At 41.7% G+C, this 27,628-nt stretch overlaps 2 protein-coding genes across 4 annotated transcripts in view; one reads left to right on the top strand and one right to left on the bottom strand.

The window, feature by feature from the left end:
- The window catches only part of PCNX2 (pecanex 2), a 157,968-nt gene extending 148,899 nt beyond the window's left edge, over positions 1 to 9,069 (top strand). For both annotated transcript variants that reach the window (XM_030036214.2, XM_030036215.2), the window contains 3 exons: positions 158 to 342; positions 4,906 to 5,354; positions 7,423 to 9,069. In XM_030036214.2, the coding sequence (XP_029892074.1) occupies positions 158 to 342; positions 4,906 to 5,354; positions 7,423 to 7,584 (796 nt within the window). In that variant the 3' untranslated portion in view covers positions 7,585 to 9,069. The remainder of the gene's footprint in view (positions 1 to 157; positions 343 to 4,905; positions 5,355 to 7,422) is intronic.
- A 5,146-nt stretch (positions 9,070 to 14,215) lies between these two features.
- On the bottom strand, positions 14,216 to 27,419 carry NTPCR (nucleoside-triphosphatase, cancer-related). Of its 2 annotated transcripts, XM_030036218.2 has the most exons (5): positions 27,138 to 27,317; positions 24,478 to 24,640; positions 23,336 to 23,432; positions 20,339 to 20,548; positions 14,216 to 15,519 (listed from the first exon to the last, which is right to left on the bottom strand). In XM_030036218.2, the coding sequence occupies exons 1-5, from the start codon at positions 27,169 to 27,171 to the stop codon at positions 15,451 to 15,453; spliced, it is 573 nt and encodes a 190-aa protein (XP_029892078.1). In that variant the 5' UTR covers positions 27,172 to 27,317; the 3' UTR covers positions 14,216 to 15,450. The 2 variants fall into 2 exon arrangements, with proteins under 2 accessions (XP_029892078.1, XP_029892077.1); XM_030036217.2 differs by lacking the exon at positions 24,478 to 24,640 and having other exon boundaries at positions 27,138 to 27,419.
- Between the last annotated feature and the right edge of the window lie 209 nt (positions 27,420 to 27,628).

A 27,628-nucleotide genomic window follows, 5' to 3' on the forward strand; every position in this document is an offset into this window, starting at 1 on the left:
AAGCTTATCACATCATCATCTTTGTCATCTCAAAAGATGTCAAAAGACCTGCAGCAGTATGAGAGAGTGCAATTACACATTTTGAGGGCACTAACATTGGTGGCACAAATTTTCGTGCATAATAAATGGCTGACCATGCATGTGTTCCCACACACAGAATGCGGAAGGACTGCCATGCAGCTCACCATGAGAGAGGTAACGTTGAAGAGGTGGATAGTGGAGGGGGCTCTTCATCTAGCAGCAATTCCACAGGCAATTCAAGTCAGAGCAGTAGCTCGCAGCCCACCAGAGATGGAACCCCTCAGTTGCAAGCTTCATCTCAAGAGGTCCACCAGCGTGCAGGTATTTGCACAATTTACTTGGCTTTTTCTGTAGTCTTCTCCTGAGGGGCTGCATAGGCAGATGCTTTTGGGGTATGCTCATATCCAGTGGAAAACTAATTTTAGAAAGAGAGGGCTTTGTCCTTCCTAATAACCAAGCACATGTAGGAGATGGCTTCCCGATATTGTTCCAGGTATTTACTGGGAGGGATAAGACAAATGTGATTCACCAAAGGTTCCACTGTTGAACTCCTTTCTGTGTAACTTTTGGACTAGGAGGTGCCACTAACAATGCCAGAATGAGAAATGCAAATAGGAGGGAGTCTACCTGTGCGATGCAGGGAGCCCGTACCACAGTGAACCTGCGCTTACTGTTGGCTGGAAACAGCAGAAGTGAAAGTATGCAAAAATCTTAATTATCTTGGAAGGACCATGACAATTTATTTGAGGAACTGGTTTGGCTGTTCATCAGCGCATGTGGAGAACAAACAAATAGGAAATAACTTCTTACATCTATACAGCAGTTACCAGGAGAAAATTAAATGCTGCCAATCATTTGGCAGCTGTCAACTAACAGCTGAGTCCTTCTCAGATTAAATTATGGATTCAAAACTACTTCAGACATATTCACAAGGTAGAACTACTGGCCTTCACATTGGAAATATACATTAAGTTTGGCAGTGGGTCGCTGTGAGACCTATCACTGTGGGATCAGGACTTGTAATGTAAAGCCAATTAACTCAACCTTTCAACAAGTTGTGGTATTACTGTATAAATTACAGCAGAGAACTAGAGGGGCATGATAGTTGTTTGTTTCCCGTTAGATCATTTTGACCTATCATTAAATATAATGCACAGGACTGGAGAAAATCTTGCCCTGAATATAAATCATGTTGTAAGAATAAAATAACAGCTGATTTTAATTGAGTCTAGCATTAGAGGAATCCCCTTGTGCATACTCATAACTTGACACTGCAGTAATCAGAATGGCAAACTTAATTGTAAAGTAATGATCCTGAGCATGCCATACAACAATGAAAGTTAATTGTGAGTTGTTTAAAAGAACGTATTGGGTGCCCAGAAAACCACAATCAAGAGAGAAGGTCACACTTAGTTAAGAAAAGCAACCTGGCTTTGAGGTAAAATGGAGAAATGCACAACAAATGCAAGGAAGTGGAAAATAGCAAATGCAAATCAGTATTCAGTCCTGAGAGACTGATGATAAGAGAAAGAGAAGGAAACAAGGAGAATTTTCTGGCTAGCACCATTAGGGACAAAAAGATGAAAGTGGGTTTGTGGCTATTTAATTTTAAAGAGTATTAGAAGCAAAAGAAATCCTAACAGTGGTGTTGATCCTATATAGAAAGGCAGAGTTGCCAATAATGTAGAAATGAGAAAAGAAATGTCTGGATTGTATTGGGAAAAATTGAAATGATCTATTTCTATGATCTGATCATGAAGTAGTTCCTTCCATCCTAACAGCTACAAAGAACATGAAAGAGTGGCTATCAAAGCTATATCTTTAATTGAGCAAATCCAAATGACTCTTATTCAAGGTTTTTAAGAGAGCTGGTTGAAAAGCAAGCTCTGTTTGATCTTCAGTAAGTATCGGGACACTGAGGGCAATACCAGAGGACTGGGAAAGAACTTATGCTATGCCTGTTGTTAAAAAAGCAGAATGAATAGGGTGACCTGGGTAATGCACGTCTGTCACTGACGTTGGTTCAGGACACTGTTGGCCTACCACTCACAGTCCTAGTGCACTAATTAAAAAAGAACATTTTTAATTTGGAAGGAGTTCAAAGAAGAGCCAAAAGATGATCAATGATCTGGGAAATACATCCTGTAGTGAAAGATTAAGAGCTTTCAAACAATTTATAATGTACAAGATGCTTTGATCATAGTCTGTAAGTACTTACCTGGGCAACAAAAGGTGACCAAAGACAGTTGATTCGAGCAGACTTGGATATAACAAAGCTAAACAAATTCAGATTTGAAATCAAGTGCACATTTTTAACAGTGAGAGTAAATAAACAGTGTAACAAGTGACTAAGGGTTAAGATAGATTCTCCATGACTGGAGATATTGGATGCATTTCTTAAAAGTAATCATAGTAATTAGTAATACCATACAGGAATTAATTCCAGGAAGTTCTATGGCCCATGCTGTATAGCATAGCTGACTAGATGATCACAGCAATCTGTTCTAGACTCATAATCTATGAATCAAATGCATTGAATGTTTTCATATTTCATTTTGCAGCACGGTGCCACTGAGTCTGCGAAATGCAATGAAAGCCCTATACAAAAGTGTGACCAAAATCGGGACCATTGGAAATGTGTGGGGTTCTCCCCCAAAGTGTCCTTATTTCACGACACAGTTTATAGAACAGCCTTTGTTTCTTAAGTGTTTTCAAGGACAGAGTTATTTATGTGTAGACGCGGGTGGTCTCCTGTCCAATGCTCTTAACCACTGCATTTGGGATGAATATAGAATACTTTTGGACAGGGGTCAGCTTGGCAGTTTAAATTACAAACAGATGTTTGGCCACGTTAGCCCCTGCACAAACTAACACACCACAGCCCCTCTGTTCTTCATTCCAGTCCGTTCTTTTTATTTAAAAAGAGTAACATATTAAAATAACCATCAGATGTAGAAACCAAAGCACTTAAAACCCCAGAGTTTGAAGAACCTGAGTCTCTGTGGAGGCCAGACGTGCGCACGGCTGCCAGTGCAGCAGCCAGGCCTGACCCCCATCGCAGCGGGCACCCTCCCCATGGATCACACCTGGAGGACGCTGGCAACGTGGCACGCAGGAGCCACATGCATCTGTCCCTTTGCTCTCAAGCAGAGACCTTGGGGCTCTTATTACAGAGAATGCTGTTTTGCATGCCATCTTAGGAAAATTATTTTTTTATTGGTTGGAGTATAAAAGTAGAACTAAAGATACATTGTAAGTGGGGTGCGAAAGTGTCCAGTGCTTGCCAAACCAACTACGTTTTAGTCCAGCTAAAGAGCTCCAGTTAGGTTTTGGCCCAGCTCTGCCATCTGACTCTGTGCCAAGTTACCTAAATTCTCTTTGCTTCAGCATCTGAAAAATAGGGCTAATGATACCAGCCTCTGGAAAGCAGGTTTGTGGATGTAAAACAGTGTTTCAGCTATGTAATATAAATAGTTTGGATATGAAATTCTGCATTACTGGAACCCTCATGAATTCAGCAAACAGTCATGTTTCTAGAAGATAGTGTGAGATTTATATTCCTTCATGCCTGCAAAATTTCAGTATCTGGAGGAGCTTCCCTCCCTTCCATAGTTTGGGTATTGGGGAAAAAACAAAGCAAAAAAAAAAATTACCAACAACCTGGAAAAGCCTGCCAGCAAAACTTGTTTCTGTGTGGATGGCTCTCAACAGATTTTCTGGCATCCCCTCTCTACCCCACAGCTATAGCTAGGAAACTAAAATGCCAGCTTGTGCTAATGTTTGGAGTTTCCTGGAAAGCAAAAAAGTCAAGCAGGCACTTGTGTGACTGGGTATTTGCTGCGTAAGCCTGGGTTACAGCCTGTCTGCAGAAACAGTAAACTCTTTCAGGGCCTGTGGCACGTGCCAGCCTGCTGCATCCATTTGCAGAGTGCCTGGGTGCAAGCAGTATCTGGTAGGTTCTCTGGCCAGTAAGTTGATTTATTTTTCATTCTATGCCTATTTAAATATGGAAGCATAAGAAATACAGAAGTTGCTTGTTTGAATGACATAAGGTGTTGATATGAATGTTAAAAATGGAGGTGTATATGTAAAGGAAGATAGAAGTTGTCTAGGCATGTCAGAATAGCTTAGCTCATCTGCTCTCTGTATCCAGCAGTGGCCGCATCGACATGCTTCACAGAACGGGGCAAGAGCCTTTTGTGTGTGTCATTCAGACCTCCAATAGCTTATCCTAACTAGAGGTGTTCACATCTTTTCAGTCTCTGATATACTGCAAATATCACTCTTGGAACTCAGATATAGTTTAACATTAGTCTTAAAAACTGCCTTGTGATGAATGCTGTAGTGTGGTTTGAATCACTTGTTTGAATTCTCAAATTCTCTTTCCCTGTATGCAAGAATAATTCATTTTAATGTGTCATTGTTTTAACTCACAGGTTTTTTGTTTTATTTTTGCATTTAGTTGTACCAAGCCATTTAAGGTAGATATTCAACATCCCCTACTTTAGTGTGGTTGTCAAAGGGGAGTGGAGTTACAGCAACACTATGCTCAGTCATTCACTGGGCGGGTTAAAATGTATGTGGCAGAATAGGTGTGAGCCTGTGATTAGACTACTTTCCTTGGGGTGTCTTCTCATTTTCCTCTCTTTTGACTCAGTGCAGAACCACTGGAGCTATTCTGACCAAAAGCCAGAACGCCTGTAATGGAAAACACAGCAAGGTTCATAGGTTTAGCCATTTGTTATTTCTGTTATTCTTGGGATTCTTATGCTGATAAAACCAGTAGTAATATGCCAATGGTAATATGTACACATGGGACACTGTCAATAGCATGGAGTTCATCAGGATGCCACTTACTTAAATATATTAATCTTTCCTTTAAAGGCAGGAGAAAACCCAGGAGTCAGTCCGTCCAGGCACACACTGCTTTAAACCAAAGGCCCCCTGCTTCAAGTCACTCCGGACCAATTGTAGAAAGCCGCCAGCCTTTCATCCAAACATCTACATCTGCCCACGAAATTGCCCAAAGGCTTTCTAGTAGTCAGCTGTCATTCCACAACTCAGCAACATCTGTGTTTTCCCAGTCCCCTGCTGTTCCTGTTGCTGGCCAGCTGACTGTGCAGGACCGAGCTGCGGCAATGCTCAGGTCCAGTCTGGCCTCTTCCACCAGCTCAACTCTCAGCCTGCTGTTCGGCAAGAGAAGTTTTTCAAGTGCTTTGGTGATTTCTGGGCTCTCAGCTGCAGACGGAGGTAACACCAGTGACACCCAGTCATCCAGCAGTATGAATATTGCCATGGGTCCATCTGCTAGAGCAGCAAGCCAAGCAACTCGGGTAAGGCTGAAGCCAAAATAGCAGTATGAAGCATGAGCTACTGTACTGCTGTCCTATCAGGTTCCTGAACTGTCCTCACCACTGTTTGGTTTCTTCCTTCTCACTGGTCAGAAAATAGTCTTTTCCAAAACAAGATCAGGATTTTGGTATTTGTTTTGGATTTTACTGCATCACAATGAAAATGAGACTAATGTTGGTGTCTATATGAGAAGTGATGTATTTGTAAGTAATTGACAGACTGGCTGTTAAGCATGCATGTGAAATTACAAACTGGGGCAAAGACCCTCTTCCTTTCACTCAGACCAGGGACTTAAGTCTCCATTTTCTGCAGCCCAGGGGATGAGTACCATCAAAAGCAGACTAAATAGCTCCTTCCTTGCTTGCTTAGGCTGGACTTAATTATTTGTACAGAGGAATGGTCCCCACTGAACAGTGCACTTGTTCTGTCCCGCTTTCTGACCAGAAATTCAATCCAGGACCTGAAAACCTTGTTGCTGAAAGGGTTAGTCAAAGGAAGTATTTCCCAAAGGAAACCTGCATGCCCTGTGATTCAGCATTTTCTAACAGCAAAACAGTACACACAAAGAACTTCCAGCCCTCTTCCCAGTTCTATTCCCATCTTTCCTGGAAAATTCAATGCACATACTAGTGTTGTCGTTTTATTGTCTACTTAAGTATATTTATTTAACTTGGGTTGCCATCAGTTGCTTTCCTGAATTTTGAAACTTTTACCTCAGCACTACAGAGCAGTAACATGAGAAGATGGAGTAGAGATAAAGGGCAGCTGCAACTAGAGGTTGAGTGACAACATAATTAAGACAGACTTTCACATTTGGCCTATCAAAATGGAAACCAAATTGGCAACAGGGGAAGACTGTGGGTAGGGAAAGTCCAAAACACTTTTCTGCTACTCTCATTCTGAACTGTGTATAATTTCCCTAATTTTCAAAGAATTCTCCAAACCTCAAGTGAAAAAAGCTTCTTAGCCTGTGTGTATTTTGCTCTCAACCCAAAAATACCTTGTCTGGTATAGTTCCCTGGAGTTTTGCCATGAACTTGAACAGGAGTTGACGGAACATTACTCATCTGGGTCCAATCCTGCTTTATTACTCTAATGAGCATTAATAATATTTCTACATGTACAGCTGAACATATCAAATGACAAGGCAGAACTCCAACTCTCAAGAGTTTATAGCCTAATTCACAGGAACTCAGCCAGTCTGCAATACTGAGTACTAATGGTAGGATTCACCTCGTCTAACTTTAAGCGATCTAAAATTTGGGCATGAAGTCTCAGTAGATTGTTGGTGTGGCCTCTGCGTGCAGTGGAGAGGACGATCCACTTCATCCTTACAGCTGTCAGGAAGAAATCTTCCCCTGGGACAGTCGTATCTCTCTGCCAACCATTGACAGCCTAGATGATACACTAAGACTACATGGTTAAATTTAGATGAGACGAGTCCTGTCCAAAGTAACTGCTCAGAGTCCAGGCGCCTATCTGATTGAAAGTGATAAGGAGGAAGTGTTTTATTTAAACGTTAACACAGCACAGTTCTGGAAAGCTTTTATACTAATGGACTCCTTATAATGGGGTGACGCTGTGCATAACATTTTCAGACCGGTAATTGCATTCCAGTTTTGATGAAAAGGTTTCTTTGTAAGTTGGAGTTAAAATTTGGTGTTTAAAGCAAGCCCTAGAGCAACCCGATTTAACTTCTTAGCAGTCAGCCCTGCTTGGAGCAGAGGTTTGGACTGGATGACCTCCAGAAGTCCTTTTCAATCCAAATGATTTTACAGCTCTCTATACATGTACATCTGTGGTACTAAACCTCTAGCTCCTGGTCTGCTTTTCTTTCCAAATTTATGCGTTACAGAAAGAGTGACAAGTACCTCTTCAGAAGTCCCTTGTGAATAATGCATGTTAAGAATCCCATGCAGTTTCACAGAATGACATTCCTAAATCGATTTTTAACTTTTTTTCACCTGCCACTTCAAAAAATAGCTGAAGTGTTACTTAGAAATTTCCTGAACTAGTTGACTTTTTCTTTTTTTCTTTCCTTCTTTCCAGCAACTCACCGAGACCTGCGAAGCAACCGATGCCACAGAACCCAGACCACAGCGGGAGGCAGGTCCGGCCCACGCCATATTCCTGGAGTGCCGGAGGGCCAGCCAAGAAGATATGGCCCTGGAAGACACTGCTTCTCAGCAAAGCCTGTCTGAGGAGCAGTAAGGAGTACTCCTAGCGCAAGGGCCACGCACTTCTTAGAATTAAACAAAGACAGAGTTAGGTCAGGGAGCTGCACGTGGGTTTAGGTTTTTTCAGATGTAACAAGCAACCTCCAAATGTTTATTTTTTTAACTTCTACACAAGAATACTATGGGGCAGATGTTCTTCAGCTAAAGGCCTTGGCATAGGTAGGGTTGGAAGATGTCCTAAAAAACACACCGTGCCACTTCATCTCAGGTTCTTGTAAATCGTAGAACAATGAATACAACCTGTTTAACGTTCCTTCCCCAGAACGGTTGGAATCACGAATTAATACAGTGGGAAATATCAATACAACTCGGTGAAAAGCACACAAGACATCTCTTTCCTGCCATAACTAAACTGCTGATTGCATGCAAACTAATTGGCATTTGATATATAACATATAGCAAAAGGCAACTTTGAACAGAAGCAATGAATACATAAAAGGACAGTACAACACGTACTGCAACATTAGAGCTAAATCTGATTTTTTTTTTTCCAACAGCAAATCTCCTTATTTTTTGTTTAACATGTTATGCAGGTGGTAATTCTGAATAGCAACATAGCACCACAGATTGATATACTGCATGCAGCCATATTGAAATATTGTGTGAACGAGCCATGCTACACAGATTAACAAAAGTCAAGTGCGAGAAAAGAAAAGTATCCAGCGCATGGAAAGCCTTCAAAGCATATGATGCACCTTATTTGCAAAGAAAGCAGCTTTGCAAAACCAGCTGCTCCTAGGTATTATCTCATGCTCCTGTTTGGTTTACAGCAGCGTTTCTCAAATACCAGGCAACAGCCCCCTTAGGAGTTGCAAAAGGGCCCAGAGGAATCCTCCTCAAGGACAGGAAAGTGCAAAGCAGGCTGGAATTATAGTCTGGAAGTCTTTGTATTAGGAAGGGAACAGCTAAATGCCTTTAATTGCTGGACACAGCTCAGTGTCCATAAACACCTGTAGCCAGTAATTACAGAGCATTCTGATTTCCCTCCCCCAAAGAAACTGAGCTGCTGCCAATTTAATAGTTGCATAAAGACAGATGATGCAAAAAGGGAGGCCACGCTTTCACAAAGTTTGAGAAACACTGATTTACAGGAATGCATGACTACTTTGGAAGCCAAAAGGCTACAACAAATCCTTCCTCTACTATAGCGTCTAAACACACACGCGCCTGTTCTCCTCATTCTTTTTTTTTTTTTTTTAATTAAAAAAATTGCAGCTATCAGTGTCTTGCTGTTCCTCTTTACTGTAACTACCATAGATTGTTTCTAATTCTCAACACAATGATGTGCAGCCAGGCTTTCTTGTCCCAATTAACAAGAAAGATTTAACAAGAGATGCTGTAGCTAAGTCTCATTACTGTTAGGAGATACACAGTCGCATTCTGAGCTTCCTACTGTGCCACACAGTATTATAAGTAGTTGAACTAAGTAACACCTAGTGAAAATAAAATGATCCAAGTATGTTTTGTGTGGCAGCAGTTTTTGGGTTTTTCTTTTTTATTTTGTTTTCACTTGCTTTCTGCCTTATGGAATTGAGAAATCTATTGTTTTTCTTTCACTTCAGATCTTGATGAATTGATTATTTATAAAGCTCAGCACAACCTAGGGAAAATTCTGCTCATGTTTGCAAGGGCAAAAGCAGAGTATTCATGTACAGCCCTGAGACACACAGTCATCAGTGCAGTTTACGCCCTGCTATGTCCCCTCCAGCATCCAGGTGTGATGCAGAAGAGGAAATTGAATTCAGCTGCTCCCTTCTGACCATTTCTGGAAGATCATGCCTCTCCTCCTACCACCCTGCTCATGAAATGCTTCATTACAAATGAAGGATGGAGGTTATACAGGTCAGTTGGAGGGCTCTTAAGAGCCACCAGCCCCATTTCTGCCTTGGGTGGGAGCCTTTGCATGGAAGTCTACTAAGATAAACCATCACTGCTTTGTCTTCCTAAACCCTGCCTTGCATGGAGGCAGGGCAAACAGGCAGCTGTGGAAAGCACTAAAAACATTCCCATGTTCAGTTAGCCTCACTTAGGCCTCCAGTTTTCACATCTTTAACTCAGGTTTGAATTAATTTCCATCAAAAATAAGTCACTCCAGTAGTCCCAATCAACCTAAATTATTCTATGTATCCAACTCAAGCAGGTGGAAAAATCCTTCCAGCAGCAAGCTGTTTTATCTGCTTAGTGCAGACCGAGGCCCAGCACCACCACCTTTCCCCAGCACCACATCTTCTGTAAGAAAGAGACACTAACATCTCCATGGCTGCTGGTACTTCACCCTAAGATAATGCAGCTGCCTCACAGTTCCTGACTTAGTTCAAGCCACCAGCCCCTGGAGCGTAACTCCTTGGGGGCAGTAGTGTGCCATGAAGCCCAGCCTCCTCCTGCACAGGGCGGTTGCCAGAAAAGGCACGTCCTAACTAACTCCTTTGTTGAGGCACAGCATGCAAGCAGGGCAGAGCAGGAGTCAAGGTAAGATCCAAAAATTACTTTCTTTTGGTAGCCATGTATGACAGAATTTTTATTTTGCCTTAAAGTTGTTACTGTAGCATAGCGGTTGAAAAAAAAACAAGAGTGACCATTAACAACAGTAACAAAGACGAAAAAATAAATCCAAGATGACCGCACAAACTCTCCCACGTTACATTTCTCCATAATTTTGGAGAGAGTCTGCTGTTATTAATAAGACTACTGCTATATGCAGTGTTTTTAAATATGGGCCAATCCTACAGAATAGTCAGACATGGTGGTGAGAAATAAAACCTGGAACTAGGTATGAGGCTGTATTCATTAAATGCATCTTGGACCTGCCCCCCCATGTTTGCATGAGGTAGAGATAGACCTGATTACTCTGTACGTGACAGAAGATGCATTTAAGGCTCTGATGCACACAAAGCTAACAAATAGGTACCTAATCTAACAAACAGGCCTAAATTCAACAGTAAGCTGCTCAGAACAGCTCCTCGTCGTACGAAAAGTCACCTGCATCCGTAGGAATGCTATTCTCAGCACCAGTGTCTATAGATACACAAAGGCTTTAAGCCGTACTTTTCATTCCAGAAAGACCTAAGCAGCTTGATACTAAAGCTCACACACAAGGGAGTACTTCAGAGTTGCAAGATGGAGGTACCTGTGACACCTCAGGAACCCCACTTGTTGGGCAGTTTTGGGCTCTGAATGAAAAGCAAAGGCAATTTTCACTGCTTTTAAGTCAGCTGCAGCACTGATAATAGGTTTCACAATGCTTAATGCTATTGTTGAAGCTTGGCCCTGAAGCTGCTCAGGCTGAACAGTTTGCCTGCCTTACCTGTCTGATCTCTTACCAGAACTGTGATGCAGGAAGGATGGCCACCACCAGCACTTAAGTACCTTTTATATGCAGTTCCATTTTGTGTCAGTTTTGAAGATTCAGGTGCTATGCTTGAATTCTTCCAGAGCTGCAGAGGCCACTTACTCAGCAGGGGCTGAAGGCAGAAGCCTGCCGGATGCTCATTCAGCCAGCCCAGAACCTTCTTGTTTCTACAACCTGAAAGCAGTGACGCTCCCATCTCGCTAGCAAGCTGAATGCATCCTTTGAGGAAATCAGGCACTCAATCCACAAGAGCATTTGGTGCATGCGGTTCTTTCACAGGAATGTCAGAAGGGACAAAGAGATGGAGGCCCTACCTGCCTCCCCCCAGCTTAACCCCAGATAACATGACCATTGCTGAAAGAAACATAGGGAGTGATTTTATCCACCCTGGCTCAGCGGGGCCCTCACAGCCAGAGAGGAACACATACTGTATAGCAGGCTACAGGGAGGATAATGAGTATATGGTAAAACAAGCACACACAGAGTACTTCAGCCCTTGCATTAAATGTGGGATACCTACCCCCCTCCCATTTTGTTTTTCCTAAACCTTCCTTTCACTAATAGGCTCCTGTTTACAACATACAGTAAAAGCCAGGTGCTACACTTCTAAGGGTGAAACGTGGCACGAAGATCTGGTAAAAGGACTTTTAGTAACATTTTACCAAAGCCAACCACAGGCTGCTGAACTGCTCACATCCACCAGGTACGCTGGCAAGCCCCTAGCCTGGCCTTCAGCCCGGCTGTTTCCTACCACAGCAAGCAAGTAGGAAACATCGATGGGCGCAACATGCAAAGTTAATTTCTGTTCATCAAAAAATACAAATGCTGGAGGTCCTGCTGTTCCCTCCATTTTGAAGTGTCATACAAACTTCTTCTATGTGAGGAACTGGAGTTCTTATTGAAAAGTCTCACCTCATTCCCAGAAGACAGAAAATCTTGGCATTCATTGCATTTGAGACAAATGTTAACAAAAAGGACTTACCAGTGTGAGTCTTCTTCCCTCAACAAGATGGCCAGATACTCTCATCTCAGTATCTATGAATGACATTCTGAGGCTATTAAGTTCTTAGGAGTCTCTGCGCTGTCATTCACAGCTTTTAAAAAAAGCTATTTATTAGAATAAAGCAAGAAATGTCATCTGCATTTGGCTCCAACCCACCAACTGACTGCTCTTCTCTTGCTGGGGAATTTAAGTTAACAATTAGCTGAATTTTGTGCAGCTCACTTTAGAAGATTAGAATTACCAGTGAAATTCTCCACCATGTAATAATCATCTTCTCATCAATGCATATTTTTTAACCACCCAATTATTGCCATATTTAGATTACTCCTTGGATTGGGAGCTGGTATTTAATTACAATGTTTCACTAGTGCTTGTACATCCTTAAATCTGCAACACAGACATACTACTTACAATTAACTTTGCAGTAGGTCCAGTGTTAAAGATTCACCTCTCTCCTTCAGCCTTCTCAAGAGTTTTACAAGTCAAAAATTGTCTAATGCATGATAAATAATGCAGGCCCTGTTTATTCCATGCTGTGCGCAATTTTATGTTGGAATTACAAGCCTCCTTGCCAAAAACGTCCTTGATTCTCAGGCTTCGAGAGAATAATTGGTACCTCATATTCTCCCCTTTTTTGCACCAATTAAAACCTGCAGGTGCACTAATATTGTCATCTGGAATCTTGCTGGTACATCAGAGGTTATTTTCACCAAATGTGTGCTATTAGTAAAATCAGCCCATCAGGGGAGTTGTGAATGCTCTGTTTGTTGTTACAGTGCTATCAAGGCCTTCCAAGTATTTTACTAGTGCAAGACCAGACAATAAATTTTTACCTCTAAAGTAAACACAGGGTGTCATAAAAACTAAGTTCAGTTGGAAATATTACTTTCTCACTCACTCAATGTATATTTGAAACAGGTGAATCATTTTTTCAGGACTGTCTGATTTAAAGGCCAGACATGACTGTTAAGGTCATCTAGGATCTCCTGCTGAACACAGGCCACAAAATTTCTCTTTACTTCTCTTGAAAAGCACTCTAGCTCAGAGAGAAGATGGGCTTAAAAAAAGAACAACAACAAATTAAAGACTCTCAGCAATCTTGAGATAGGTAGCAGAAAGCAAGAGCCACTGCTGTCAGTAGCAAAAACACCCTTTGATTTAAAAGGGCCGATACTTCACTCACAGTTCCAGTGAAGGAAAAATCCACCTCCATTTTGGAGGTTTTTCCAGTGACTAACTACCCTCACTACAAAAGGTCTTCCTTGCACCATGAGACAATGGCCTAAAACTACTATAAGCACACCAGTCAAAAGTTCCCCAAACTTGTTGATATGATTCTTTTTCCTTTTTTTCCAGTCTATTAAATCATGAGACTACAGTAGGCATCATGGCACTATATGCAGGGCAATGTATCTACTTTTATGAGGAACAAATAGCACTTTAAGTGATGAACTCCCAACAATACTGGCTGAACTGGAATCTGGAAAACTGAACTCTGCCATCACTCCTGAAGCAACTCCCCCACCCAGCATCTACAGAGAAGTGTCAAATATCTCCATTTTATTTAGCTTTAAAGGTCGGTCCTCATTTAAGACTCAACTGCAGTCCCTCTAAAACCTTTCTAGACTTTAGGTAATTATTTAATCTTTGAAAGAACTATTATTTTGCAGCCTATTTTACAGGTTAAGAGACTTAACATTGGAACAGTAGGACATCCAACACTAAAGTGCAGAGAAGTTTCTGTTTGAAAGTCTATGGCACATAGCCCTGAAAAAGATTACTGTGGTCCCAAGTCCTTCACCTCTAACAAGGCATCTTGTCTGAGTAAGATGCCTGAAGTAATTAAGGGATTCGTGATACCTTCAGGGCACAGCCTCATTTTGCAAAAAGCAGCCAGGAGCTGTACATTCTCAAAGGAGTGGGACCTCAAGAGGAATTCTCTTTTTCCTAAATATGATGAAGGCGATACTACCATCCAAACGGATGACAATACTACCATCCAAATGGATTTAGGCAGAATGATAGTGTAACAGGGCAGTCGGGGAACAAGGCCATGGCACGTACCTCCTACCATCTGTGAAGGGGCAATGTTTGTACCAGACCCTCGTTCTGAATACAGGAAAGAGAAAGGACGTTCCCTCCATGCTCCCAGCTGTTTTGAGGGCACCTGTAAAAATGCCTGTCCCCATCCAGACCCTGACAACTTTGGGTGTCACTTTTACAGAAATAAATAACTAAAATGATATTTGAAAGTGCCTTGAAACAGTTTGCTCATTTTAACAGTTGCTGAACAGAACAGAAAAAAGTTAAGAAACAACTGAATTCTTAACAACTTTTTACAGACAGAGATGACTATAAATCATACAATGAACAAGTGTGCACCTGAGAGGGAATTCTGTTTTCACAACATGCAAAACAGATTAAGTGGTAGCACTTTTCCTGAACACATTTGCACACCTCATAGGAAAACACATTGTGTAATACTCTCAAACACTTCTTATTTCACCATTAACCATTAAGCATGTACAGAATTGAATAAGGAAAAAAAAGCCAACCAAACAAAAAGCATCAATAAACGTAACAGATTGTAAAACCCATGCAGACAAATGCAGTATTAAGTCAATTCTGACTTAATAAATTCTGCATGCAAAACACAAGTCAGGATTTGACTGAATTTCATGGACTTCAAGATTTATTTATGTAATTTTTTTTTAAAGGGCTGCGAGGCAGGATTGCCATCAGAAACATTAAAATAAACCCAAAATGCAGCCCTCTTATCAACTACTGTCTGGGCCACTTAGGAGAGGGTAGAGTTGGTTATTTTTCCTCCTGAAGTGGCATTCTGTAAAAGTCACTTGGGACTACAGGAAATTTCCTTGAAATTCTAGATAACCATTCTTATACTGCAACTGGAGAGAGGGGTGTCTGGGCTTAAGGGTAGAGCATCTGCTTGCTCCTTCTACCTCATGAATTGTCAGCACCCATGCTGAAACGCACTTGGACACACCTAAGCTGGGTCACCAACAGCAAAGATATTTCTACATAAATCAGGCAGAGCACACATATATTTTGGGCAGGGTTCTGTTCTCTTACACCAGTTCCAGATACTGAATTGCTCTCTAGGCAGAACAGTCCACACTATACTCTGAAAGACTAAGATCTCAAACAGATTTGACAGTTAATTTCTTTTACATGGTGTAACTAGGATCAGAGTCAGACCACCTAACTTCCAAATACCCAGATTAGAACTGGATGTTAACTACACATCTGTTCAATTATTTTGAATGGATCAGCTTGTGAACTGAATAAACAAGAAAACTGCTATCTCATTGTCACATCTTAGAGTATTACCAGCTTTACCTTGCTTACCCTGAAGGCTCCAGTAAAGCCTCCAGCGGCTAAAGCAGGAAGGACAGACTCTAAAATACAAAATGTTGTAATGTTTTGTTAAAATAAAAGCTTTAGTGTTTACAGGGAAGAAAAGGTCTTCATTTTCTGCAGGATTCTACAGCTGCCAAGATGTCTTGCAAAATGCTGTTTCTGTTTTCCTTACTAACCTAGAGAAAGAGAAATTAAAACTGATGTAATTTGATGAATAACCTCTGTACCAGTGTTTACTTCAAAAACATACAAAGCAGAAATTCAAATGCATTTCTTTCTCAGTGGAGGAATGTGGAGTGTCAAACACCTGCTTTCTTCTGCTACTGAGAACACAATAAGCTAAACCCACAAACCTGCATATGTAATTGAATATTCAGTCATCTTTTTGATTTAATTACCCATGGTATTTTGCAGTATTATTCAGGGCTTGAATAACTACCAAGAATCACTCGAAGAACCAGCATCTACTTTTGTCATTACTAGAAATCCTTTTCAATTACCAAATATAATTTTCCTACTATAAAGCAGAGTTCTTATGCCTTCAGTACTTGAAAGAGTTGTATTTATTAGGATGACAGATCTAGTAAAAAACATCTGCAATGAAAAAAATGAAAACAGGCTTAGCAGCGCAACTCTGTGTTCTGTGAAACCTTGGCATTACAGGACAGAAACACCTTGAAAAAGAAAGACGACTACTTGAGAAAGCTGGGGGGCTTTTGTAGCACACTGAGGTACGCCTTTGGTTGACCAGTCCATGGAAATGTCGGGCTTTAAGACCAGTACATGTGAAAATCCATATAGTTCAGTGTCCTGTCTTTTGCTGGCCCCATCTGCATTGCAGCACATGCAGATTACTGTAAACTGCCAAGCAAATGCTAGCACTTGCTAGTAAGCTCAGGTCCCAGGTGCAGCAATGACAGAACACAGAGCTGGAGGGGTGCGGGGTGCATGTGTGTGTGTGTGTGTGTGTGTGTGTGTGTAAATTAACTCCTTCTTGATAGACCTGGTCCTGAGACAGAGCCCACTGACCCACAGTGTCATGCATTACTAACTCCACCAAATCTGTGGAGATAGCTGGGGTGGTGAAAGAGTTAAAAAGCAATTGTGAAGTGTCAGCAAAAGCCTCATTTTAAAAAGCCTAAGAAATTTTCCCCACTGTTCAGATCCCTGCAGAGAGGGAAGGAAGAAATCAGACAAAGACAGATGAGCCAAAAAAAATTAAGGGCGTTCGTATTTTTAACAAAGTTTGGGAAATGCTGTTTGACAAGGAAGGAGAGACACCACACTATGCATGGCATAAAACTCTCTACCAGCAAGGCTTCACGGCATTCCCTGTAGCTGCAATTAAGATCTGAGCACAAGGGCTTGTGTCCCTTCCAGTACTACAGTCAATACCAAACAGGAGAAAGTAGTAGTAGTAGTATTATAATTTTTAAATAGATGACAGTCCTACCTGAAGAATTTGGCCCTAGGAGCCTACTGCTATTTAGTCACAGACATCCTATCCAAATGCTGGAGACCAACAGTGTAAAGCCTAGAGATGGTGGTCTTACCTACACCGCCTGAATTCAAGAGAGCAGATCAACATGGGAAGAGGAAAAAGTGACATTAAAAAAAAGAAAAAAAAAAAAAGAAGGGAATGAAAGGGAAGATCTGCCTGAAAATGCTGCTGGTTTTATTGAGTATCATTCCAAGCATATTATAAATAAACAGAAAACCCCACAATAACAAAGAGAGCAAGACAACAAAGAATGGAATTGCTCTTCAGTAAGGCTATTGAGAGACCCTAAGGTAAACAAGGCACAGAGCATCAGAGCATAGATCAGCCAAACTCTAAATCTCACAGCAAGTGTCCTGATATCCTGACTTTCAAAGGACCTTCTGAACATTTAATAGCCCTTCCCACCATCTCACAGCCAACAAAAACAATACTACATTTTATCTATTCCTTTTCCATACCTACATGCCAGAAGTCCAGTGAGAGCAGCAGCGAGAAAATGCCAAGTGCTGGGAAACTTTCACAACTGTTTTACAAAGGCTGCTTGATAGATATAAGTCTCTTCTTAAGATCTCGAGACTTTCTGTGCAGGCAGCTTTCCCAGAAAGAACAAATCTCCCAGTATCTGTACTGAATGTTCAAACAGATGCACAGATTTTTAGACAGGGAGTTTAAAATAACTAACAGTAGATGCTGCTTATACTAAGCACTTAGGTAATTTGGAGGAAACTACCACCTAGACTCTAAGCAGGCAATAGTAGAGGACAAAAGCTTTCTTCCCCTAACTGTTGAAGTACTGTCAAGGAAACCCCTCTTGTACAGTCTGTTCAAATGGAACCTTTTCTTCTTCTGATGCATTTAACTATTTATTTTCTTTCTTACAAGGCATATGCAACCAAACTTCACTAATGGATTTCATGGAAGCAAATTTAATAGATGGGAAAATGGGAGAAAATGAGTATGTGCCAGCTACTAAGGATAATCTGATCCTATTTATGACACCGTGTCTGCAAAACTACACAGACCCAGGCGGTGCAAAAAGAGCCTCTGTAGTTTCACTGGAAAGTTTAGTTTTCAGCAAAATGGAATTGAGCAACAATGGAAAGAAATGTGTTAAATATCAGAGCTCCTATTGTTAAGTGCTCTAAACATACTAAATTAAACATTTGGGACCAAATCCTCAACTGCCTTTAGGGCATGTGGGCCCATTTACACCAACTGAATATGCTTTCAAGACAGAAGGGACTGTAAAACCCCAAACATCTGTCTCTATGCTCTTAGCATCAAACATCAGGACTGTCCTTGTGACACTGAGAGAAGGATGAGAAAACTCTACTGAGTTACCTGAATGCAGCCTAACTCCACATTAAGTGACAACACAGGCAGAACTTTTTTGAAGGGTAGCCTCCTACTTCTGCACGCTTCTAGGCACCATAAAAGCTAGTAAGAAATTACTGACCGTGAGCTATTTGGGCACTCCAGGTTCTCCCCATGCCACAGCCCTTGAAGAAGCTGGTGAGATCACATAGCTGGTGATCCAGTATTTACTTCAGCTAGTAACACCTCTGACTCCCCACAGACAGGTTCTGCTCCTGCTCATGGACATGTTTTAACTAGCTGGGAAAGAGCATGTAGTGTGTCACTGGAGCAAGCGAGACAGATGCTCCCTTGCATAAGATTAGCATAGTAGGTCTCTGGCACCTGGGAACTATTGCAGTCTGTCACACATTTCACACTCATGCTTTTGGCTAACGGATTCACCAGAGAACTATTTAAACAAAAGAAACCTGCACATCCTAATCTCAGCAGCATAAACAGGATGGCTCATTTTTTTAGTAAAGTTTTTTTTAGCTAGAGAAAACATTGCTCCAATGAAATTTACAGGAAGACTTTTGCTGGCTGTAGTCAGTACTTGAGGGAAAAATGTATCGGCAGACTGATATAGCTAACAAGCAGGGGCTGAGTGGCACATGCCCTCAGAACACCACCTGATAAAAAGAGGCAGCAGAAGCCTCAAATGCTTCCTTGAAAAGCCAAATGCTGTTTTCTAGCACTCTGTTTCCTCCCTTGAGAGGACCAAACACACGCTATTGCCTTGCCATGACTGCAGCCTAAGCACCAAATGACTGTTACTTTCAGTGAGGCATTCTCCATTCCCTCTTTCCCAGTCCTACCACTGTAAAGCAAGTCATATAAAATTCACATTCACATGCATCCCTGTTCAGTAGCCTGACAAGACACACACCAGCTTGTCAGTGGGAAACCTGGGGTTTTATCTCTCAAAGGAATGGTAGGAGTTGAATTCTTATGTGAGGAAAGGAATCTTCTCTCATCTTTGCTCCTAGGATTGCTTTAGCACTTAATTAAACAGGCATTTAATTTAAAAAACAGAAATTGAAGATGATGATGGGACCATCAACCAAAAGAAAGCTGAGGAACTTTTCTGAGCACTGCAGTTTTATTCATCTCACTTTGAAGAGGAAAAAAGAAGATGGAGGCTTTGCTTTCTCTGCAGTAATTAAGATCATTCAGTATGAAGTTGTTGAGATAGTGTTTTTTCCTTCCTCATTCACTTAGATGAAAACAAAGTAATCATTCTCACTGTGATGTGCATCTGATAAAGAACAGGCTGCAACAGTATACTGCTCTACAGCATATTACCCGTGTTAGTAAGCCAGGATGTGTAAATCCCACTTACTGAATTTATAATTTATAGAGATACACAGCTTTATTCTCTACTACAAATAGTACACACTGAGCAGAAAAATAAATCAAAGGAGGTGGGGTTGCGTTTATCTTGTTTTTGTGAAGCATCCAGGACACTTAAGAGATGTTAAGGAAACCTCACACGTGTATTCCTGTGAACAGGCTACGTTTTGTTGTGGTAAGTTTTTGAGAACCTCCCTGTAACTGCTCAGAAATGCACTTTGAGGCCCTAATATTCTGAAAATTATGTCTGTAAAAATAACATAATGATTTCCAAAATTGGTTCACTGACTCCAGAGAAAGTACACTCCATTTACAAGTGTCTTTCTTCTAGAAATCATTTCTGCAAACTCCACTGCTGCCTTTTTTTTTTTTTTTTTTTTTTTTATTGAGTATGATTAGTGGTAATTCTTCTGGAAGCCAGTCTGGAAAAAAAAAAAAAAATCTGACTGTACTTTAAAAGATTTAACTCTTAGGAGTAATGAATACTTATATGGCAATAATACTACAGCAAGAAAACCTTTTAAAACAACTATATCATTACTTCTGCAGCCCCTCACAAGCAAAGCCAGCTGTGTGAGACTGCTACAGTAAGTGCCAAATGTGATTTTTTTTTTTTTTTAATAAGGTGAACACCTGCCCATTAAGAATAAAATGGAAACTAAAAAACTTATTTTATACAAGCTACCCACAGCTATCAATTGGTAGTAACAATTAGATTTTAAACAAAGCCAAATACAAACCAGCAACCTAGAACAGAAGGCTCTTTAAGGATATTAAATATTACTCACATTGAACACTTTAACATCTTTCCTACTTCTTATTTCTTCAACAAGATCCAGTGGCTTCCCCTTAGGTATTGGAATAGTTCCAAGCACCACGGTCCCTGAGCCAGTCAGTGTTTGACGAACAGCTTGAATAAAAGGCTGGCTGAAGAGTTCCATTTTACCGATCTCATCTATGACACAGATTTTTTTCTCTGCATCACTGCCATGGTTTACCTGTGGAAAAGTGCATCAAGAGACTGTAAACAACACAGGACAAGCAACAGAAATAATTTCTATGCTAATAAAATAAATACCTCCAAAAGAAATCAATTCAATTGTAATACTGGGGAAAGTGGAAGTCAGAGCTGCTGCTGGTAACTGACAGACTTATAAATCCATCATTTCTATTTCGGCACAGATTTTTGGAAAGATGAAAATATATGTACAGCATAAATACCAACTACAATAGGAAATATCCATAATATTAGTTTTTCTTAAAAGCAGAATTCTCATAATGGTCCCATATGACCTATTTGACAATTAAGAACTGCACTTTGCCTACTACCAGCTCTCAATCGATCTGAGGGGCACCAATTTTTCAAAACATCACTCTTCCCAACAAATTATGCATTTAGAATACATTAATATCCACACAACACAAGTATTAAAAAAAAAAGACTCGCATTAAATCTAGATTTGGAAATTTATCCTCTTGTGGCTGGGTCAAAGGACGGTCAAAACTAGCATTTCTCTCAGAACAACTAGTTTTCTTCAAAGCTATGTGAATAACAACCAAGCCATTTCCAAGCCCCTCTCGCATCAGAACAGTCATCTTCCATTTCTTTGTTGAGATATAGCTTATTCTATAGTCCTAGGCATCCCCCGGATCACAGGATAGGCACCATACTAAAGATTAACCACATTTGGGGCTTGTTTGCTTTCTTCATGAAATGAATACTGTGCCAAACAGTAACACGCTGCAGACTGCTGTGAGCAGCAGAGAAGTCTAGGAGAGAACATGGGTGATTGCCACTCTGGGAAAGGCAACTTGGAAAGTGGAGGAACTATTCAATAGAAAAGGAAGTGCACTGCCTACCCTCTCTTGGTAAAAGTAACTGAGAACTGTACTCCATTATTTATAGAAGTGAGGAAGAAATAAACTCAAGTCAAAACATCACTGTAGATCCATGGATATATACCAATACCAGCCATATTATACAGAACCTAAAAAAAAAGGGAAAAAAAAAATCGAAATGTTTTCCCTTGTGAAGGCAGAGTATTTGCTTCTGGGAAAGTGGAAGAACTGTATAACATGCATCCTAATATCTTTTCAAGCTAAGTCCCTGCTGAGTAGCTGTTTTATCTAAAATCCTTTCATAGATCAGTGAGCTAAAAAGCCAACACTAGTCACTAGGTCACACATTGAGAAACAGAGCATATTAATTTGAAAGAAAAATCCTCAGTCCTGCCTGGTGAAGTTTCCAGAACCAGAGAGATGATCCATTGTAGGATCTACCCCTGTTCTCACTGGAGTGAATGAGATCCAAGCCTTAAGAACTGAAGCTGTCCTCAAGACTACATGGGCACATGCCCACTCCATGCTGCTCTGTGATCAAACCAGACCATACCTATGACTCTCCTGCCCTCATTCTCCATTTGTCTCTTCTTGTTTCAGTTCTGTCATCTTCCTCACTCACCTCCTCTCCCATTTTGTGCCACCTACATGCATGACCAGATTCCCACAAAACTGATTAACAGCACTTTCAACGAGAACAGGGTCATGCACTGTCCGACCCTCCTGGCCCCTTTTCTTCTCTTCACTCTCTTGTACTTGCAGAAAGCTATATAACAACCAGAAAAAATCAACACTGCTAACACCCTTCTAGCAAGATCTCTCCTGGACTTCACATTAATGCAGCAGCAAAAGGATTCCAAGTATAGCGCTGGCTTAATGAAGTCTTTTTTATTAAACTATCCTTCTATTTACTAACATAGTAATCAAGTTACAGTGAATTAAACATATAAAATTTTCCCCACTTTATTCATATTTCCTTTCTCCCTTGCCCCCAACATCTTTGCTTCCCTACTCTCAGACTTTAATATTCCTTGACAAAAGCAAGAATCAGATCCTCAATCTCATTTTTGCTCCTTGCACCTCTTTGTTTTTTGTTCTTTTGAAGTTCATTAAGAAGTCCCTTCTTCCTTGGCCCCTTGAGCTTTGGCAGTGTAGAAAAATCACAATAGGATTTTTTCAGTAGCACAATTCAGCAGCTGCTGCACACTGTTTGCGATATGTTATTGCCAAAATCAGATCTGTTCTTGTTCAATTTTGGAGAGGGGAAAGGTTGGAGTGAGAGATAGCAAGGAGAAGGAAAAAGGCAGTAACAGAATGTTAGGAGAAGGATAGGAAAAAGACTGTGTGGAAAATCTTGTCACAGTCAAAGCACTCCTTGTGCAGCAGGCTAAATCCCAAATTATTAGGCTGCTATTATCAGTTAAAACCTACCAGTCTGCAGGTATTTACACAGTGGTAATCAAAAATAACCACTGGATTCAAGAAACAAATGCTTCTACTGGAAGAAGATGGAAATCAGAGCAAAAGGGAAAAAAAGGCTGTAAAGAAGATGAGCAGTAGCAAAAGCCTTTTTCTTGGACCCACTGACTCCACCCAGTTCTGCATGGTAAGCCACTCGTACATTTTTGTTTGCTTTCCAATATGCAAGACAGTGGCATAGGAAGAAACTTCCTTTCGGCTATCTCTCAGTCCAAGGAGGTCCTGCTCACAAGACAATGTCAGATCAAGAATGAGAGAGGATTGCAATCTCTCCAACGCCACAATAAGCACAAGAGAACAAGCCAGATTTGCCCCTCCAGCTTCCTGATCAGGAAGTCAATCAGAGTCAGCAATACCCAAGAAACAGGCCATTTATTAATATCAAAAACTAGTGCTCTAGAATGGCCTTCCAATAACAATGATTATCATAAAGTATCCATTTTTCAGCAGCTTTCATGAATACTCACATTTCTCAGCATAGGTAGAACCAACTGCTCGAATGAAACAAGGTCTACAACATACTGTCCGACCCGATATTCACGTCTTGAAGTAGAAGAATCAGAACTGAATTTGAAAAAGAGATACACAATTCCTTCTAAGTAATGAGTTTAGTGAGAACACACTGCAGTCATTTCAAGTGGATTTATGAGAAGTTATCCTAGTACATCAAATCCCTTTAATACTTCTAAGAAAAGGAAAGAAACTCTGTAAATCATCCATTACGTCACATTGCAGATAGCATACTTTCAGATAATAAATATAGCATAAGCTACCTTCACAACTATGTAAGGTCAAATTTGAACAGTGTATGGAAGGACAATGGGATCTAAAAGCCAGCAGGTGTATTTACACCAAAATCAAAATACATGCCTGCAGTTCAGATCTTTGAATTTGGTAATGTGACACTACAGACAGCAACCCTTAAACGATCTTGGAAAAAATCACACTTGCATCATACTATCCTAGGTGAACCTCCTTTATTAGCAGTTTGCAAATTATTTAGTCAGATCAACTATGTCCAAATGACGTGCTAATGTCACACCTGGACCTAGACTGAATTTTGCACAAAGCATGAAAAGCTAAGTCAGAGACTGCAAGCCCCTTTGCACTTCAGGGCCCCCCCTCCCAGTGGGGCTCTGAAACCCTCTTTTTCTTAAAATTCACATGTGGGTTTTGTGGGCCAGTCAGTGGCTCTTGAAAACAATGTTATATGCAATTTCCCTTTTATTTGCCACTCCTGTCTCCATAAATTAGCTGGTAGAAACAAAAAATCTTCCTCCCTACCTACAATAAGCTACTTACTGTATCCCAAATAGACTTGGCCTCACAATAAAAGGCTCAGCAGTGCTTCCTCTCTGTCTGATGTAAAATAGGCAGTAAGAGAAAACACCCTTCCCTAGCACATTTTCAATATTTCACTATGCAACAGAGACACTGCCTACATACACAATACAGGTATCAGCCAGAACATGAGAACTGAACAAAGAACCTGACCATGAGAGTCGTATGTGTGCTGGAAATCACCTTCTGGTGGAGCATTTAACATGCTGACAAACCAGAGCAGAGGCATAAAACAGTAAGCCACTTACAGTTATTAAAACCTCAGTACCTGACTCTAGATAAAGGTCCTCGTTTTCCAGACAAAGTGACAACATCAAATCCTGTTCTCCTGCCACCTTCTCTAACTTCCTCTGTGTAAAATCCATCAATGGAGATGCCTGAGGATTTTAGAGCTTGAGTGACTTTCTGGATCAAAGTAGTCTTTCCAACCCCTAAAAATAAAGAAGAAATAAAAAGCACACAGGATTAATCTGCTGCACTAAAACTCCATTTTTAAACACCACAGTAATGATGCAGTTCAGCAGGAACATTGATTACTTCTTAAGTTTGCAAATTGGTTTTCTTAAATAGTAGGAAAGGAAAGAATAGAAGCACCTTTTAAAGTTCATCCTGTACTGACACTGTAATGTTTTACTAGCCTTTAAGAAGTATGTCTACAGTGAAGGCACAACAGAATGGTACAACTATCCCAGGCTACCACTGAACTTGTTAGTTTAGATAGTGTGCAGGCAGGCCACAAAGGTTGCCCCAAGGCAAGTAAATACATGAGAGCCGTACTGTTACACAACTGATATCCAAGCTAGCTGGAAGACTGACTGATGAATCTCCCTTTCTACCACTGCTATTCACTACTTTTTAAGAACAGAGCTGAGTTCATCCCCCTTTTAGATCATAAGGCCAAAGCTGACTGTTATTACCAGGAGCCTAACTGACACAAAGGACGCACTACTTCTATTGAAGTCCTAGAAATCAGAAGCACTCAGTGCCCCTGAGATATCAGGTCCTACATGGCAAAAAGTATTTCCAACAACAGAAACACACTTATTATGGTAATTGAAGCAAGAGAGGTTTTGACTAGATGCAGGGAAAGGCTTTTTTATCATGAGGACAATCAAACCCTGAACGGGTTGCCCAGAGAGAGGCTAGGCAGTCTTCACACCCTTTGATGTTTTCAAGACCTGACTGGATAAAGCCTTCAGCAACCTGGTCTGGCCTCATAGCTGACCCTCCTTTACACCTCCTGAAGTCCCTTCTCACATGAATTATCCTGTGGTCCTATAATTCATTTTCTTACCCTAAGACAGACCCTTAAAACCCTCACCACCTGATGTCTCCTACCACAGTGTGATGTACCTTCTACGATGTGAACGCTGGCCATGTTCCAGACATCCTCTCAGTTCCCACAATGGAGCTATTTCTTCTCCTTTGCCATTGTACAAGTACATCCCTTGATAATCTCCCTCTAAACTCAACTTTATCATCTCTCACAAAATTTAGTGTTATCACTTCATTTTTAATCACTGCTGTAAAAAAAATAAAATCAGGAGATGGAAAACATCCTGCAGAATAAATCTTCGAATTCCTGAAGTCAAGGAATATCGACCAAATGTGAGGTGCCTAAAGATGCTGGCAGAAATCATTTCAACATGCACATACCAAATTCCTCCCTTAGACTTTAAGCAGAGTTAGGAACTACTTTCTTAACAGTCAATATTGACAGCAAAATATTCTGTGGCTTCAAGGGCACCTAGTCAAACTATTAAGCAAACTTTCCAAAATTGAAGCCAAAGGGATTCCTGGCATTTGAACAACAATAAAATGACAAACGTGGCACCATCAGTATCTACCATCTTTCTGAGGCCTTGTCTCTATAAACGAATTTATACTAATTTGGCTAAGCAGATTTGCTATCTCTAATTTGGTTATCTTCATTCAGTAAATTGCCAAAGAAAGCTAAAACGATCCAAACTAAGTTTAAAAAAGCTTAAAGTTATACATTTAGCTAATCAAAAAAGTACATTCAATTTCAGTTAAATGAACAGAGACAAGGCCTAAGCAGGCCTAATCTCTGTGTCTCCTGGAAGGCTGCCTTTATTTGAGTGGATGGAAAGACAGAAGCTCAGACTAGCAGTAGCATTTTAAATTAAATCCAGACAAGATGGGCATCTGCAAAAGGTGCACAAAAAGGAGAACTAGGCCCACTGCTTTACTTCCAGACCACAAAAGAAAGCTTTGCAATCACAGTAACTGCTTTCTTTATCAACCTTATAGTTCGACCCTCATAGTATATCCTGTTCTACCTCCACAATAATCAGACTCTCCTACCATGATAAAATACTCCACCGCTTCAATCAAGGCCTGCCCATCTGGGATACCAATTATTACCTTGTAACCGAGCATTACTAAGGTTGGAAGCGCTAAATCATGATTAAATTACAGAAGAGATGAACGCTCATAGATTATTAATGGCTGCAGTTTAACCGAAGCAGGATTAGTTGTCCAGGGTGTTGTTTTTGGTTTTTTTTTCCTCTCAGCACTGAACTGCAGAGCAGGAGGCAGGGACAAAGCAGTAGCATCTGGAAATGTACACGACATGGGACTGGAGAGAGCTAAAATGGAGTTTCATTAGGAACAAATGCAGCAGCCCTGACCTCCACAGGCGACACCCGGGGAAGGGAGCAGCTACAGGCCCACAGGCCGGCAGCCGGGGTTACCTCGCAGGCCGCTGCCGGGCCCGGTTGGAGCAGGAGGCGCTCCCGGGGCTCCACCACACACCTGGGCCGGTGCTGGGACCCGCCAGCAGCTGCCTTCCCCCGGCTCTAAGCGCTTCACAGCCCCGCGCAGGGCGGCTGGCTAGGCCAGGCCGGGCCCCAGCGGCCGCGCCGCCTCCCCTCGCCCCGCTCCCCGGGCTCCTCCTGCCGCCGTTACCTGGGGGTCCTGTGAGAAAAACGTGCTTGGACATGGCGGAGGGGAGCGGCAGCCCGCGCTCCTCCCTCTCCCCCACCCGACGCGGCCCGGCTGGCGGGATCGCCGCGCTGCACCGCCCCTTCGCTCCGCCCCTGCCCTTCGCCTTCTGCCTGCGGGGAAGCGCTGAGCGGGGGCCGTGCTTCGCGGGCGGCCGCGCTAACGCGGAGCGGAGCTCGGAAGGTGTCCGCCCCCCCGGCCCTGCCTGACATGGCGGCTCGTGTGGCCGTGAATGGCAGCGGCCGAGGCGCGTCCCGAAAGGGCGTCGGGCGGTTCCAGCGGCCAGGCGGGGGTTGGCGCGCTGAGCCCTGGTAGCTGCTGAGGGGAGCCCGGCCCCTCCTGTGGAAACCCCCGGGCGGCGGTTACTCCAAAGCCGCCCCGGGCAGGCGGTGTCTGCCGGCGGCTTCCCGCCCCGAGGTGGGCCGCTGCCGTGGTGTTTCCCAGAACGTGGACAT

This window comes from Aquila chrysaetos, chromosome 13, assembly GCF_900496995.4.
Source record: "Aquila chrysaetos chrysaetos chromosome 13, bAquChr1.4, whole genome shotgun sequence".
Classification (NCBI taxonomy): domain Eukaryota; kingdom Metazoa; phylum Chordata; class Aves; order Accipitriformes; family Accipitridae; genus Aquila; species Aquila chrysaetos.